General features: G+C 34.7%; 1 protein-coding gene across 1 annotated transcript in view; it reads right to left on the reverse strand.

Annotated features, from left to right (window-relative positions):
* The window catches only part of PHIP (PHIP subunit of CUL4-Ring ligase complex), a 102,592-nt gene that overhangs the window by 12,103 nt on the left and 73,769 nt on the right, over nucleotides 1-16,720 (reverse strand). The window contains exons 25-35 of the mRNA XM_084202210.1: nucleotides 13,662-13,769; nucleotides 13,142-13,266; nucleotides 12,853-12,935; nucleotides 9,706-9,817; nucleotides 9,427-9,488; nucleotides 7,726-7,881; nucleotides 5,640-5,760; nucleotides 3,819-3,944; nucleotides 1,754-1,826; nucleotides 1,313-1,363; nucleotides 869-1,018 (exon numbers count right to left, since the gene is read on the reverse strand). Of these exons, the coding sequence (XP_084058336.1) occupies nucleotides 869-1,018; nucleotides 1,313-1,363; nucleotides 1,754-1,826; nucleotides 3,819-3,944; nucleotides 5,640-5,760; nucleotides 7,726-7,881; nucleotides 9,427-9,488; nucleotides 9,706-9,817; nucleotides 12,853-12,935; nucleotides 13,142-13,266; nucleotides 13,662-13,769 (1,167 nt within the window). The remainder of the gene's footprint in view (nucleotides 1-868; nucleotides 1,019-1,312; nucleotides 1,364-1,753; nucleotides 1,827-3,818; nucleotides 3,945-5,639; nucleotides 5,761-7,725; nucleotides 7,882-9,426; nucleotides 9,489-9,705; nucleotides 9,818-12,852; nucleotides 12,936-13,141; nucleotides 13,267-13,661; nucleotides 13,770-16,720) is intronic.

Consider the following 16,720-nt stretch of genomic DNA (forward strand, 5'->3'; position numbering starts at 1 on the left):
ACAAGAAAAAGCTTAAATACCAAATTTAACCAAAAAGTTTAAGTTAATCCATCAGAGCAAATAGAACCTGCAGGAGTGCCTCTGCATGTTAAACAGGCTTGTGACACCAGGGACCAGTGTGCTTCATGCCTAAGCCTAGCAGAGTGCTCTCTATCAGCTTATTTGAGGGTCTCAAACATATAGGGCCACTTGTAGTTGGCCACAGCATAAGTTTAGGTTGCATAAAAAAGAATGGTACCCAGTGGCTGCAGAAGTGTCAAGACAGATCTACTAGTGACTTCTGAAAGAGAAACATTTCTTTTCTCTTATTGAGAAAGGTAATTTTGCCCAAGTTGATCACCCTGGAGTAATATTTTACAGAATTTAAGATACACTAGAAGGAAAGCAAGCAAAATCTTTGCTTTATTACTCTTAAGTTTTCATATAATCTTACTTTTAGTTTTTATATTCTGAAATGAAACCAATGATCCTTGACAACACATCACATGCAGCAACCAAATATATGCATTTCATATATATGACCATTTTTCAGTCAGAAAAGGAAATACATCTTAATTGCAAAAGCTGTAATCTACTTTAAAAGCTGTAATCTACTTAATAACATAAGCATCACTGAATAGAAAATATTTTCCAACAAAAGTATCTGAGAGCAGAGAAGTATTATTTATTTTAAAATTAGTAGGAAAAAAAACCAGTAAACATTATTAAACAAGTGACAATGAAGTGCTGAAAAGAATTCTGTCACTACAGCTGCCTGAAGTTTCAATTGAAAGAACTAAAGAAATGGTCAAAGTTTAAAAAAAAAAACAAACCAACCCACCACTTAACAACTGGATTATAACCAGTCACCTTGTTCTAAAATACTCACTGGATACTCAAGAAGATCCACTGGTTGTCGAAATGGTTCAGAGTCTTCACACTGAAAAATGAGATTCAGCAGCTCCTGGCATTGCTTCTTCCATGACTGAATGTCGTATGACTGAGCCCTATTACGTAGCCGCCGCTTCGGCTGATGATCCTGAAATGACGATATTGCCTGGTGCATATTAAAAAAACTAGCTGCTTTTACAAAATCTAATGGAAGAGTTACCCCACAGGATATAAATGAATTCACAACATGCAGCAGCACGGACAGAAATACTTTTACATTGAACAGTTCAGTAGAACAACACATCACTAAGTTCAAAACGTTCAAAAAGCTGACATTACTCAATACTAGAAATATTTCAGTTTTACATTCCATTGTTTACAAATACATTTTAGCAATTGTAGCACTAAAAATATATATTAAAAATTTTTTTAAAACATTTACCTTTCTTTTTCTAGTGGAAGTCCCCGGCACATTTGTGTCTTTCTCTTCTTCCTTTGAGCAAGATAATGAGTCGCATAAAAAGGTTAAAAAATATAAGCATATATGAGTAGGCGAGTTCTTTTATATTTTAAACTTATAATTTCAGTCTTTACAGTCCTACCCCCATCCCTCTGAGAAGCATTTCATATGACTGTCAATTTTGAGAACATCTCAGAAATCTAATCAGCATCCTCCAGCAAACTATTAAAACTCCCTGCACTAAAGGAAGAGAGGAGGCTGGATTTTCACCTAGTTTCCCAGCTGACAAGAAGAAACATTGTACTGACAGTAAACTCCACTTCCCAGCAGTGACTGAAACCAGTACTTTGGTACTCCACAGGACAGACAGCAGTCTTGTTTCTCCAGTGTATCAATGCCAATGCCCAAGACACAACCACTTACCTCATCTGAGTCAGACAACACTTTCTTCTTCATTGCGTTGTATAATGGAATAATGTCATAGCAGCTCTGGTCTCTGTAAAAAGAAACACAAGCTAACGTTTATTTTCTATCATCACCTGTGGAATCAACTGTAATTTGCTTAGGAAAAGGAAAATATTTATGAAGCCTTCTCCAAATAAATTGAGAATGTGTTAGGTGCTATATGAATACTAAGAGAATTGAAGTAATAAGTCAAGCTAACCATCTGCTCAAAAAGTTGTAAAATATAGATCAATTAACAGTGTGAATGTTTTAAAATTAAAAATCATAATCCTTTACCATGCATTTGCCAGTATCAGAAAAATCTAATAGTGTACTATAAAAAAGGTTTGAGGCTCCCAGCTTTTTAAGGAGCATTACAGTAAATTTATTCTACAAAAGTGCAACATAATAATTTAATTTAGCACTCACAATGTATGACATTTGAAATGCAAGTGTGGAAGGACTAACACTGCTATTGTGTAAACCTGCATAATGAAATCAGCAAAACACGCTGATTCTCAATTCTTGATTAACAGGTAAAACTCCTCTACAAAGGAAAGCTCAAAGGTGTTCTACTATGTAGCAATACAAACCACTGGGAAAAAAAGTAGTGTGTAACACTTTTACCACTTGTAAGTGTAAACACTCAGCAACTCCACATGCAATCAGAATCCCTAACACTAATCCCTAATATCCCTAATAGCTGCTGCCATTACCACTAGAACAGCTGTGAGAGAAGATAAAAAAAGCTAACTGCAACATCCACACCCCATTTTTAGTTCTTTAAGATACTTGGGTGATGTAAGAAACTAAGATGTACATTCTCAGAGGCATCAAGATATTTCATTCTCATTAGAACCATGGGCTTTACTTTCCACTGTCTAGGCCTCGTACCTTACAGTTACAACCATAAAGCCTGGGCTTTACATTAATTGCTAGTTCACTTAAATCAGTATATTAATAGACTCAAGTTATAGCCCATTATTAAATAAGAATATCCAAGAATATCCACTAATTTAACTAAGCCAATTAAAAACATACACTTTGAAAAATTCTGAGCTACATACACTTTGAAAAACCCTGAGCTGCTTAATTAATCAGGAAAAAAACCATGTAGGACAAAGATGTTAAAGAATAAAATTAGTAACAGAAAAGCCCTTTAGATATGTATCTGTTCCTAATGGTGTATACTTCACTAAAACTTTTAATGTCTAAAGCAGTTAAGTGTTTTACATTCTCCAGCAAATATCAGAAATCACAGGCACTAGAGAAATTGAAGATTTATTTATGGACTCAAAGTCCTAGATTTCCAAATACTAAACAGAGTTCTAATGGTTTTTAAGAACACACAAAATAAAAAAGAACTAGATTCAATTTAACATTGACAAACAAAATCACTAAAAATGTCACAATTTTTGTTAAACTAATGAAGTGTCTTGCTGTGTCTGCAAGGTCGAAACAGCAGCACTCATTCTGTGTGAGCAAACCAAGGCTGTGGGCACAGTAAGTTCTTACAAACTTCAGCTCTGTAGATGTCTCAACTGACTGAAAAATCTTAAATATTTGTCATTGAGTTTGTCTGTAGATAACAGAATGTTCAAAAGATAGCTACAACTTCAGTTGACTACAAAGCCTTTAATTTTTACTTTGCATACATATAAACCAACATTTTCAAACCCTATTATACATGTTATCTAGATTTTAGAATTATGTTAACATAGCCAGTATTCAACCTCAAAATCAGAACTCCTAACTTACCAATGAATATATCTGTAACTCCATGAAGATACTTGAACCCATTTTTATCATTTAGGAGAAAGGCTCTCAAAAAAAAATGCCATGCCAATCTGTGCCACTCAATGTATTACAAAACCTGTTTTGCAAATTTATGAATTCTTTGTATACGTAAGCTCTATTCTTTTCTGCCCCAACAGAAGACAACAAGTCTATTTAAAGGGCAGAACTATCTTACTTTAAAATTCAGATCTTAAAAGGCTCTTGCCTTGGTAAGAGTTAGGGTTAACAGACCTACTAAGCAACTCACTTTATGAAGTGTAGCAGGAGATCTGTGACAAATTTGGCAGCTTTGACAATAGGACTTCCAGGTTCGTTAAACGTGCGAGTATTGTGTTCGATGTACCGGACTTCCCACATTAATGAAGAAAGGCGCCTGTATCAAAACAGTTAGCAGGAAAGAAAAGGAAAAAGAAATAAGGACAATTTCTAGCAATGTATATGAACAGGGGAAAAAATGTTACAGCCTTCTTCTCATTCACCGCTGTTTTCCCTTACAACAGCAAATGTGCACATCAGATATGCTGCCCCGAGTGACTAGCAGCAGGCAGCTTCCTCTGGCTTCCCATTCTTATGCTATAATCTGTGGTAATCTATACAAATGGCTTTAAGAACATACAGCTGACACCCCTCAGGAAAACTCAGCTGTGACACTTCAGCTTTTATTTTTTCTTTATGATATATATAACCCATCCTATATCGCCTTTGAACTCAGCTAAGGATTAACAAAATAGTAATAAAAACGTTTTAGAGTATACCTTTTTCTGACAGACAACAATCAGATTTTCCCTGATTTAAAAACCTAACTATAGAATAGCCACATTATAAAAAATTGTGCACAAAAGCAGAATAACTGAAAAAAAATAGATGCAAATCTAAAAAAGATAAAATAAGATCATAATGACTGATGGCATAAAAGTTACAGTTTTACAGTAAACCTCATGAGAAACCCCCAAAAATCAAAAGGGATCTGAACAATCCACTAAATATATATATATATATAAAAAAATCACTGCAAAGCGCAACAGTGTGGTTGCTTATTACCTAACTAGGCCTCAGCAATATTATAAACTAAAAAGCCCACTTACTGAAGGTGTGTTGATTACCAAAAAAAACTGCTTTCTCTTTTGACAAGAGAAACAAAATCTAGCAAAAATTTCTCTCTGACAGCAAAGCAGAGCATTATAGAAGAGAAAGCTGGATTACCTCATATGACACAATAAACATGGAATTAAATATTGCAATAGAATGATAAAAACCAGAGGTGCTATTTTGAAAATGAAAAAGCAAATTTAGTTTAGAATTCAGTCTTCATTTAGCATGCATAAAGCACTAAAAATGAACTTTGAAATTTGGCCCAAAACAAAATCCTATCCGTATTTATTCAAAAGAAACTAAAGCGACACCAATTTTAAAATGAGAAATAGAACAAAAACTCTAGGAAACTGATGTAATTTAAAGAACTATACTCCTATATAGATATTTACTAAACCCCCCCCCCCAAAAAAAAAAAGAAAAAAAGAAAAAACCCACAGCAATTGAAATCACAGCTTAAGAAAATATCAAAAGAGTACCAAAAATTATAAACTTCTTTTGTTGCTGTACAACAACTCAGAAGTTCAACACCAATAATTCAAGAAGTCAGATTCTGTGTAGCTGCTAAAGTGATACAAGAATATTTTTTAAAGCACATCAGGACAAAAAAAAAAAAAAACCTTGAGATATTTCTAAGGTTTCTCTTATTAAATTTTGAAAGTATTTAGAAAAATTAATAAGTGGAAACTTTATCCTTTGGACTAAAAGTCACAGTCAACCCTGCAAATTGAATCTCACATGGAACAAGTCATTTACACAATCAGGAATTTGAATGCCATGTCATTCTAAAATACATTTTGGAGATGTTCAATCCTTTGTTGAATTTTAGAAAATGGAAACCTAAATCAAGGATAGAAGATGAAAGGAAGTAAAAGCACACACCCATGCCCACCTCCTAGTTTGGTGTGACAAGACAAAGAGCTACCAAAAATACAGCTGCTGGTAGATCACAGCAGAACCGAGAATTGGGTCTAACCTGTAAAATCTGCTTTCCAGTCTTTGCTTAATGGTACTGAGGTCTGTGGGATATGCCACAACAGTGCAATACATTGGGTAAGCCTGAAGATCCACTGGTGCCACAAATGCAGATGCAATATCTAGATGGAAAAAAAAAAAAAACCAAGCAAACCTCCAGTGTTAAAAACCACAAAGTTCCATAGCAGTTTCAAGATTTACCCCCCTGCAATATAAGCTGTTTCTTCATGTTTGAAATGCACAGCAGTTTCCCAAAAATAACAGTAACTAGATATTCCAAATGATTTTGGATATTCTATTTAGAGTGCTTGCTGATGCTGTGCTGTACATCCAGTTGCTGCAGTGACTGGGTGCACATTATGTTATGCATGAAGCACCACACACCCCAAAGGCATAGCAAGTGCACGTTTGAAATATACACATTTGAAAAGTATAAAAATTATACACAGATGAAGGCATGCAATTCAGTACCATTATTTACAGCACAGGCTCGTTTCATTTCACTTTATATTGCCACTCTCACATCTTTAAACAAAGCAATACATTAAATTCCTGCCATAAAAGTTACAGTGCTATTTCAGCCTCTGTAAGATATGGGTAAAATCCACGCTCAAACTAAACAGAAATGCTTGCTCCTGTCCCTACCTAAAAGCAAAGAAGCCTTCCAAAACCAATCCAATATAGTGCTAGAGGACTGCTCAGCAATTTAAGTCTGTGCACCTAAACAACTTTGTTTTTTTCCTCCTGTACTTAGAATCGTCATGAGGGCTTAGACACATCATTCTAACATCCTGTATCTCAAGGAAAAAATACTGCAATACAAAACCATAAAATCACCTTTAATAGTATCAAAAGTCTTTAAAAACAGAAAATATGCCACTGCTAAAAAGAATGCTCTTCTTCCAAAAGCTGTTTACTTACTCCTTTGAATGTTCTAGCAACTGCTACTTTGTACCAATATGCACCACACCTGCTATGACCAAATCCCAAACTGAGTGGTCTACCATACACCATAATGCAATACAAAAAACGATTACTCTTAGATAGCACAGCAAAAACAGCTCAAATTTCATTTCTCCAGAGTTTTGGGTTTTTTTAACAGAAATCTCTAATTTGTTCTACTACACTGTACAGATTACTCCTTTGTTTAGGAAGCAAAGGGAGGCTTCTTATGCAGTATGTCATCAAAAAAAAACATATGGAATATACAGGTAATCAGAATTATTTCAAGAGTTAAGAGGTTTTGGGATTTTTTTTGAAACATAAATCTTACTTTGCATTAAGTGCTTCAAAAATCAGTTGACTAAAGTATCAGTGACTTTTACATTTAATGCATGACCACTGTTCGCCCAAAACCTATGACTGCTGATTTAACATCTTTTGATCCCCATAAAGACATACAGAAGACTTATAATTCAGCCTGTATTTACTGATGGATCTCCATCCAGACATCCATCTGTGATCAGGTAAATTTTGCAGCAATGTGTTTAACATTTTAACAATTACTTTTTCAGAAGCTGCTTGTAAAGAATAATTGTTCCACAACTAAATAGCAAGTAGCTTTCCTAAGGTAAATCAATTACTTGTCCCTCAACATTTTACGTTATTAAGGAAATGTGGGGAAGAAATCAGGAATTAGAAAAGGCTAATGCAGGGAAAATCCACACATAGATATTCATAATCTAAGTAAGTATATGCTTTTTTCCTCTTCCCCCCACCTGTTCATAATGTAGTTAATATTCACTTAATCATAAATGTTTTAATTTTAACCCCAACATGAGATTCTGGTAGCTAAAGTTAAAAAAATCAAGTAACTTGCTTTTAACATATAAAACTCAAACTCCTAGCATATGTCGAATTATCTACCAAAAAACAACAGTTACCTTGGGAAACAGGAAAAAATGTAGGTTTCTTAAGTACTCACTATAAAAAAAAAACTTCAAAAATGTTCAAAGAGAAAGTTTTGTTCCTGTTAATCAAGAGATTAAATGTGTATTTTATCACATTCATTTTTGTACTTTCAGAAATGCACGTGATAGTCTGAAAAACATAAACCACAAACATTTCCCATATTATTCAGAATTTACCTAGAGTCATAAGCTGGTTTATCCCTGCAATAATTCTGTCACACTCCTCATCTCGGGTCCTGGAACCCCACTCTCCATCCAAAGGTTTGTAGAGCAGTGTTCTACGTTCATCGTCAGTTAAAGGAACACTAGTTCCCAGTTCTTCTGGAAATACAGCTGGAACATAACATGAAAATTAAACAAAACATAAATGTTGTATCTTGTGTAATACATATACCTGTAAATCAAAGACACCATGAAATCATTTTTATAAAAGCATAGCTCTTGGTTTGCTCAAAGACATTTTGGAAGTATCCAGTATCCTTTCTGCATATTATTCTGGGTTACATTTAAATCCTTACAATGCAGTTTGATGTAGAGGTCCTCCCTGAAGATTTATCCTCTACCAAATAGTAATTGTTATTTTGTTTTAGAACCAACTAAGAAACTAATTTATCACAGTTAAAACTTGTGTTTTGGTTTTGGAGTTATTCTGTGTTTAAAAGCCAAAATTCTTGGTAATAAGTTATTTTGGTAAGGAGCGGAGGATGATTTCCAGTTAGAGTTTAAGATAACTTTTGACATTGCTGCTAAAACATTCTCCAGGTAGTGGTTCTACATTGCCACAGTTTTGAGGTCAAATGCTAAAACCACAGTTCCTGAGTATGCAAATTAATAGTCTTATCACCTTAGCATCCTTAAGGACCTACCTGTTTTGACAATTTATACTGTAACAGCAGATGTTTAAAGTATGATGTTAAGCAGTCCTCTTAACAATTTTTAAGAAGGTATAACAAAAGTTGATATTTGTTAATATAGTGAAAAAATCAGATTCAGGTTTGGGTATCTTAATCAGTACCTATTCTTTATCTGAAAATTATTTTTCCCTTCTTAAGACAACAGGAATTGGCCTCTACTAAAAAGTAAACAGGGGCAGTCTATTTTAATTATTTATTTTAATCATGTTATCAGTCTAACACCTGTCTTTTACTTATGATAAAGAGGTACTCATTAAAAGAAGGATTGAACCAAAATAAAAAGCAGAAATGACCACAATTACAATTAAAATAATTAAGAATTATTTATGCTTACTTTCAAGAGACAATATTATCAAATGTTTCATGGAAAACACAAGGAAAAAATGCTGATTCTACTTTGCTTTTTAACAAGAGTTCTATGAAGTCTTAGAAAAACCCAACCAACCAACCAACAAAGAGTGAACATGTTAACAGTGCCCATGCTATGCTGTCCCCCCTGCAGCCTGTGTATCTGCTACACGTGCTGGGCCAGAGGGGGAGGAAAATGCTGCTATTTGCAAACTCTCTCTCAGGCGCAGGTTGCATCTGCAATGCACTGAATGTCTGCAGAAATGCTGACATATCTTAAAGCAGCAGTTTCCTCAAGCTGACCTAGGGCATGGGTTTATCTTCCTAATTGTACAAAGAGCTAAGTTTAACTGTACGTTATCTATAGTAATTTTTATATTATTTCTGTTTTCAACATCACTCAGTTTATCTAGCGTGGCTGTGTTTTCCCAGTTCTTTTATCTTGATTCTCTTTTAGTTTAGTAATTGATTTAAAGATATTCTTTAAATGCAACTGTTTTTGGGCCTTCTTTCCACTCCCCCACCAAAACAAGGATTGTTTATGTAAAACCATATAACATATTTTTTCTACTTAAAATATACTTGTAAAGCAAATTATATTAATAAGGTAACATACCATTACTTGGTATCAGCTCCATGTCCCAAGGGCTCATCTTCTCAGTATCACCATTGTCCCAGCTTAAAAATAACCACACTTAAATTACCTACTAATATTGTTTCAACAACGTAATTATTTAATGTTTGTAACAAAACTTTAATTTATACACCACAGAATATTATAATAAACTGGTACAGCAAAATGCATGACTGAATTTAATGAAAGTAAGTTTCTCAGTCAGTACTTGAAATGAAGTAACTAATTAGCATAAAAAAGATTGAAGATAAATTTGCTAACCAGACATTGTAGCACTGAAATAAGCTATCAGGATAATCAGGCTGAAGAGGTTCCTGGCTTTCAATTGTTCCAAACCACCAAGCATCATCTATCACTGACCTGAAACGATCACCTAGGTGAGAACAAAAAATAATTTCATCAATATAAGGCATGTTACCCTCCCAGAAAATCAGGTTTAGGTATATCTGGCTTGGTCTTGAATACAGAAATCCTTCTGAACATTTACAGCCTCAGCAGGCAAGCAGGAGTCAATGCTCAGTTTTTGTTAAAAACTAACAAAACTACTAAATTCTTTCTGAAGATTGTTTTTAACCAAAATGAAAGTTAATACGGCATTTTAGAAAAATAATGATTTGCAAATCTACCTACATATTCCTTATTTATGATTTTATTTCTTCATGTCATATAAAAGGTAAGACATTTCAGTGCTTTAAGACTCCTTTAAATCTCAAATCTACTTGCACTAAATACTACATGCTACCTTAAAATAACTGAGCACTGTGACACTTCTGTAAGGGGAATATTTTACAAGCTGCTGAGCTCATCCTCCTCAGTTTCTGAAGTGCTTTTTCAGCAATGCAAATGCAACTCAAGAGGTTCATTCTCTTTACTATGCAGGCAATCTGACTGATAATAGAATAAAATTTATTAAAGCTTGCTCAAAAGGTTAGCAAAGTAATTTACTGTGACTTGCAATGGCTTCACTACCACAAAGCATTCACGCAGCTGAGGAAAAAGGTCAGAAGCATTATTAAAAAAATTACACATGAGAATGCATGTATTACACACCATCATAAATGCTAACATTTTCTACAACACATGCCACAAAATTAGGAAACAATTTTAGTGTAGAATTCTGTTCAATACAAGAAAAAAATGTAATTTAAGCCTGAGATTCCAAGAACTACACATTTTTATGTGGGATTGGAATATATACACACTCTCAGCTGCTGCAGTATTTGTTCCATTTCAATACATCCACCCTCTGCCCAAATGCTTGCTGAAGTTGTCTGAAATAATAGGAAGTAAATTTATTCTCAAAAATGGTCTGCATTCTTTACTGCATTTAAAAAAAATATTTTAATTTAATGGATCACTAGTAATTCAAGACAATTATAAAGCTTCTATTAATAATCCTAATTGTGCTGAATAGAACCAAGTAAACCAGAAATATCTGAAATGCAAGATCAAAAATGTAAATAAGGTCTGATGCTTTATTTTGAAAGAATAATTTATTTTCTGAAGAGCTATAAAATTACAGTTTTCCAATATAGCCTTCCCTAGTGATCAATTTTACAAAGAAACATCCAGAGGTACAACTAGGAGTGACTTCACTGAGCTGAACATTAAGCAGATCAAAACCACTTAAAGAGGCATATATTGGCAGCTGCTTCTAAGTTCTCAAGAGCCACAGCATTCCTACAGACAGAATGCTAAAGCAGAAAACAACATGAGTGAAAGAACCATCTCCTGAATTTCTACTTTCCCCATATCCTCTGTGCTACCTCATCTATGCAGAGGGCAGTCCAAAATCTCTCAGAACTGGGTATCCCTGCATAATGCTCACTTGAAGATAGCAAAAAATGTATGTGCAACTCACAGTGCCTGCTATGTAAGAGACAGGTATGCACACCTGTCTAAGACATGCAGTTGAAGTTGCAAGAATTCTACTGGAATAGCTTTTAGCTCAAGTGTTAAACTTGAAGTTTAACCATAGTAAGATAAAGATATGCAGTAAATAGAATCGGAATGCAAATAAGAACCTGTAATTTCAAATTTTATGTTTGTTCCTTCTAAAAGGATTCATACAATTATATAAATTTAATAGTCAAAGATATAATAAATACACAGATATTCTTCCCTAAAACAAAGCCAAGACAACAAAAATTCACATTATTTGCATTGGAAGCTTGATAAAAGGTCCTAGTACTTCCAATACTTTCTGTGTAGCTTGGATTTATTCCAGACTGCAAATACATCATCTTGAAATACACCATCAGCTCAGGAAGCCTGGCTAGGCTGTTCACAAACTATGGCAATCATTCTGCTGCTGCTGCAATGATTTTGTGCAAAAACATGGCATGGCAGAGGAGGGCAAGAGCAGAGATCCATAACCATAAGGAAAGAGCAAAGCTTAGCAACCTATTAGATCTTCATCAATCTTGTCACTTAGGAGATCTTTAAACTGAAATGATATTTGAGAAGAAATCAACATTTCTTATTAGATCAAAAGTCTAGGGTCTTTACCAAATTCCCTATAGAACTGAAGATGAGCTGTCTTTTTAGACAACACAGTGTAAAGTATGAGATGATATGGAACTTATTCCTATGGCATCATGTAATTTATACATTATAAAGTGCCCAACCTAAGGATACTGCTGAGGCATACAACCTAAGGACATCAAAGGACAGAAGATTAATTCCATGGCTGAAAGGTGATCTTTGTCATCGTATGGAGAAGATGACTTGGAAATAGATCTGACTGGAGGACCTACCAGTCATGGGCATTGTTCCAATATCCAGTACTCCAAAATAACTGGGCACAGGCAAAGTAAAAAGAATCCAAGTCATTCCCTCATCACTTGGCAGCGAATTATAACTATATACGCTTCAGTGAAGTTAAACCACAGGGTTAAGAAAAGAATTCAAAAAGTATAAGATGGAAAGAGCATTCTTTTTGTACAATCTAGACATCAGTTTGCAATTTTTGAAAAAGTATTCCCATGTTTTCAGCAGAAATTTCAGAAATTGGTAAAAAATAGTCCTAGTAGCAATGCAGTTGTAGGAGGGCCTTCAACTGGAAAAGAGATACAAACAATATATAGGCTACAAGAAGTTTTCAGCTAGCAACACCCACCCCATTCCTAAAACCTATCCCTAACTATCCTCTCTGCAAATATACATCTGAAATTTTCTTTGCACTTTTTTTTTTTTAAATTGCAATATTTAGCTTGCTTGCTGTCACTTTGGTCAAGGATTAAGTAGAACTCCCCAGTTAACTACGGGGAGAGCTTACTCTTTGACTTCAGTATAGTATTAGGATTTCTTTACCATAACCTACTTTTAAGAAAGCTCTCATGAAAATAGGTAGACACTAAGAAAAACAAATAAACAAAACTACAGCACACAACTTTCCCCACAACTCACCTATATTCCATCGCCTATGCTTTGCATCATCAAATTGTTGCCTCAAAACTAGAAAATCTATGACATCTGGCATATCATGGTACCTAATTACAACAGAACACACAATCATTAAGCCATAAAACAGCAAAAGCATAACATGAAGCACGTTAAAAAAATCAACACTTCAAAATCAACACTTGAAAAGCACAAGGCCAATATTAATGTAATCATTTAACTTTCGACCTCAAGAGCCCCTGGCCATCCCCATCCAAGAAAACCCCCAATGTGCATGCAATATTGCTTTCCTTACTTCATGGTGAAAGCTCCTCCAGTCAGTTTACCCGTGTCAGGGTCAAGAAAAGCTAGTTTAAGACAGCAGAGAGTAGGCAATCCCACTTCATACTTGATCCCAACTATTTTCATCAGCTCTTGCTCCTAGAATAAACAAAATACTATGTACCACCACTGAAGTTAATTGAAATAGCTTTCTGAAACAAGAAACATGGGTATGTTGAATGTACTATATTTCTGCCAGATCACATCAAAATCAAGAAACTGACATTTAGTCTTCCACAACAAGCTATTATTTCACAATGCAATATGCTTGAAAAGTATTTTTCTATGAAGTATAACCATCTTATCTGCTCAAGCTGATACAAAAAGTAGTACAGTTTAAGGTCTGATTTCATTTGACTATAAATTTTCCCCTTACCTTACAATATTAAGAGCACTAGATTTACTTCTATCAGGGACTTACTTCCAGTTAGTTTCCATTTATCTTTTTTTTTTCTAATATTGAGATACAAACAAAAAGGAAAAATAAGTCATACCCGCAATTCCATTTTATGCCATGGTTGTTTCTTGGGATTTATATTATAAATTTTATTCTTCTTGGCCATTACAACGTACGCTTCATGACCTTGTCGGAAATAGTAAACCTAAAAGTGAAACATGACAGTTATGCTACAAAGACTGTGGAGCTGAAATGCTAAAAAGTCACTGCCATACAACGTGTGTATTTTTTATTTCATCAGCTTTCCAGTCTGTTTTCCTGCCAAAGTCAGGGGTTCACAAAAATTATGTGGAGGAAAATTTAAAAAGCTATTATAGAAACATTTACCAAAAAAAGCAGAAAATACTTAAAACATTATTTTCTGTATGGACAAAATACCCTAAATTACACATGAGTGAGACCAACAAAATCACTAACAAAACCATCCATTTATCATTGTACCATAGAGCAATTAAATGACAGCAACAACAATTTCACTAATCCACCTGGTTATACATCACTGCAGGACAGCCCTAAGTTAACTATCAAGTACCACAAAATTCACTATCTAGCTTATCTTTTTTGAACAAGAAATACATTCTAGAAGGAAAAGTCTGTTATTGTTCTGGTAAGATTTTGGTGTTTGCTTCCATATCACTGAAAAAATAGCCTAACAAATGCCTGAACAAACTAAAATAGACATTTCCAGCGCTTATTAATTTTTTTTAATCCTTCTAGTATAAATTTCCATGGTTCAGACATCGAGAGTCTAATCCAATTCTGCTTTGATCTTTTTGTATATCATACCACATGGTTGAATGCTTTTTATTATAAGCCATCACTGTAATGAGTTAGTAAGCTGAAACCCACAAACATGTATTCAAGGAATGTATTTGAAATGCGAAACAGAGGTTCCACAACAAAGATCTGATAAATGGCTGTATTCTTGGTACAATTTATGCCAGATAAAAGATCCTCTTAAAGTGTCCCAACATGGGATTTCCATCTAATTGCACAAAGGAAAGATAGCTTTAATGTAAAGGTCCAATACAACAAAAAATAGCAGAGCAGAAATCATTTTAACTGTTAAAATACACAAATAAACACACTAATATTTGTATTCCTACCTACCGTCCAAAACTCTTGTATCATAAAGCAGTATAAAGAAGTCTTTGCCAGGTTTCTACATTAACAGGAACTGAACTCTTAGTGTCATGTGGCAAATTTTATCTTTTTTAAATTAAGAACTCAGCACCACATTTTTTTAAAATCCCTGTTTTCAGAGTATTCAATATGCATAATATCCTCATAGGGACAAAACATACAGCAGCTACAAAAGGCATGAAAGCAGTGAGAATCTCTTAGGCACTGTCAGACTCTATCTATCAGGAAAAGGAACAGAGGCTACTGAGACACATCTGAAGGCAAATTTACATTACACTCTCAACATTGTGATGATTGTTTCCCATACATTCCAGTCAATCAAAACAAAAAAAAAGTGCACAGGCTACGAACAATCTCTGCTACACTTAGTGTTTCTGCTAAACCACTACATAAATTCAACCCACTGTTTACAGAACAGAAATATTCTTTATTTTGCAAATGACTCTAAGCATTGCATCTTCTGGCAGAAGAACAAACTGGAAAGATATCTGTGAAAAAAAAAAGAATTCATGTCTTTTCCCAGGAAATAATATTTTTATTCTTGATGAATTCCTGCTTGTGCATGTTTGCTGTAGTACATAGGCAAAACTGGTATTTGGGTATTCAGACAGCAAAGTTGCACGCCCATCTCTCTGGTGTGTTTCCACCGTTCCTCAAGTCACAGGGCAGAGATCTGTAAACAGCACTATTCAGAAAGGGAAATGGGATGGTATGTGCTATTCTTATACCCTAAGTGTAACTAAATATAGCACTACTGGTTTTTTGTTACTTGTTTGTACAGCTTGAGAACAAATTTTAAATATATCTCCCCTAAATCTTATAAAACATACCTACCATCCAACAAAGTGTTGGAAGGCCACACAATATCTCTTCTCACAACATTTCTCTAATTAAACCAACCCTTTATTTCTGTGAATCTCAAAAGTAACTCTCTAGATGAATAATTTCTTTTCACATATTACGTAAATCCAGGGAAGGCAAGTATCAGAGATGGAATTTCAGACAGAGCAGCTGGATTACAAACATACTCTCTATTGGTGCAATTATTCCTACTTTCTAGGCGCAGGATACAAAACTTTCTGTTTTCCCACATAAAGCATTTTCAGCAAAAGGATGTACCCTACTTAGATATTCCTAGTACACACTGTACATGGTATTCAGCAGGTGCCAAATCAAACACAACTGTTTATCTTACTAAACCAATACGATGTTAAAGTCTCCCGAGCAGTATGGTACTGATAAATCCTTGGCTGCTTCACTGTATCCAGATGGTATCAGGCACCAAATATATTTATTTGGACTTGATCTTTTGAACAGCAGAGTCTCCAAAACACACTTCCTGGAGGGTACCAATCCATAAGCATTCTCTCTAGCTGCAACTCTCAACTTGAAATGCACCTTCCCTCCCTCACTAGACTTTGCTGATGTAATTTTTGCATAGCTGTGCTGTGAACTGGATCAGTGAAGTGATCCAGTAAAAACAAAACTGCTTGCACATGCAACCTCTGCCCCTGATTCCATTTCTGAGGCGGAGCCCACAAAAAGCTTTAGCTTGGGAACAAAGTTAATCAACTTTGCCACCACATCAAGTATTTCTCCAACAGCATTGTGAAGGTGTGAGCTATACAACAACTCTGTTTAGTAACTCAGAAAACATGACAACACACACTGCCCATTACAGCACAAGCCAGCTATTTCCTCTTATTTTAACCTGAGGGGGTTTTAAGAAACATGCAAAGACTCTGGCTTTCAAGATTGCATTCTGCCTAAAACTACTTATTCATAGAATTCACTGTAATGTTCACCTGCTAAATATTCCAAAACAAAAACTGGTGGGTATTCTTTTGCTACCGTATTTTGAGACATCTGGGTCATGTTTACAAAGTATTTACAGTCTGGTTTGTATAAAATACATATATACAAAACTTTTCTGTGGTTTTTACATTGTAAGAG

Source organism: Fringilla coelebs, assembly GCF_963513975.1.
Source record: "Fringilla coelebs genome assembly, chromosome: 3".
NCBI classification, from domain to species: domain Eukaryota; kingdom Metazoa; phylum Chordata; class Aves; order Passeriformes; family Fringillidae; genus Fringilla; species Fringilla coelebs.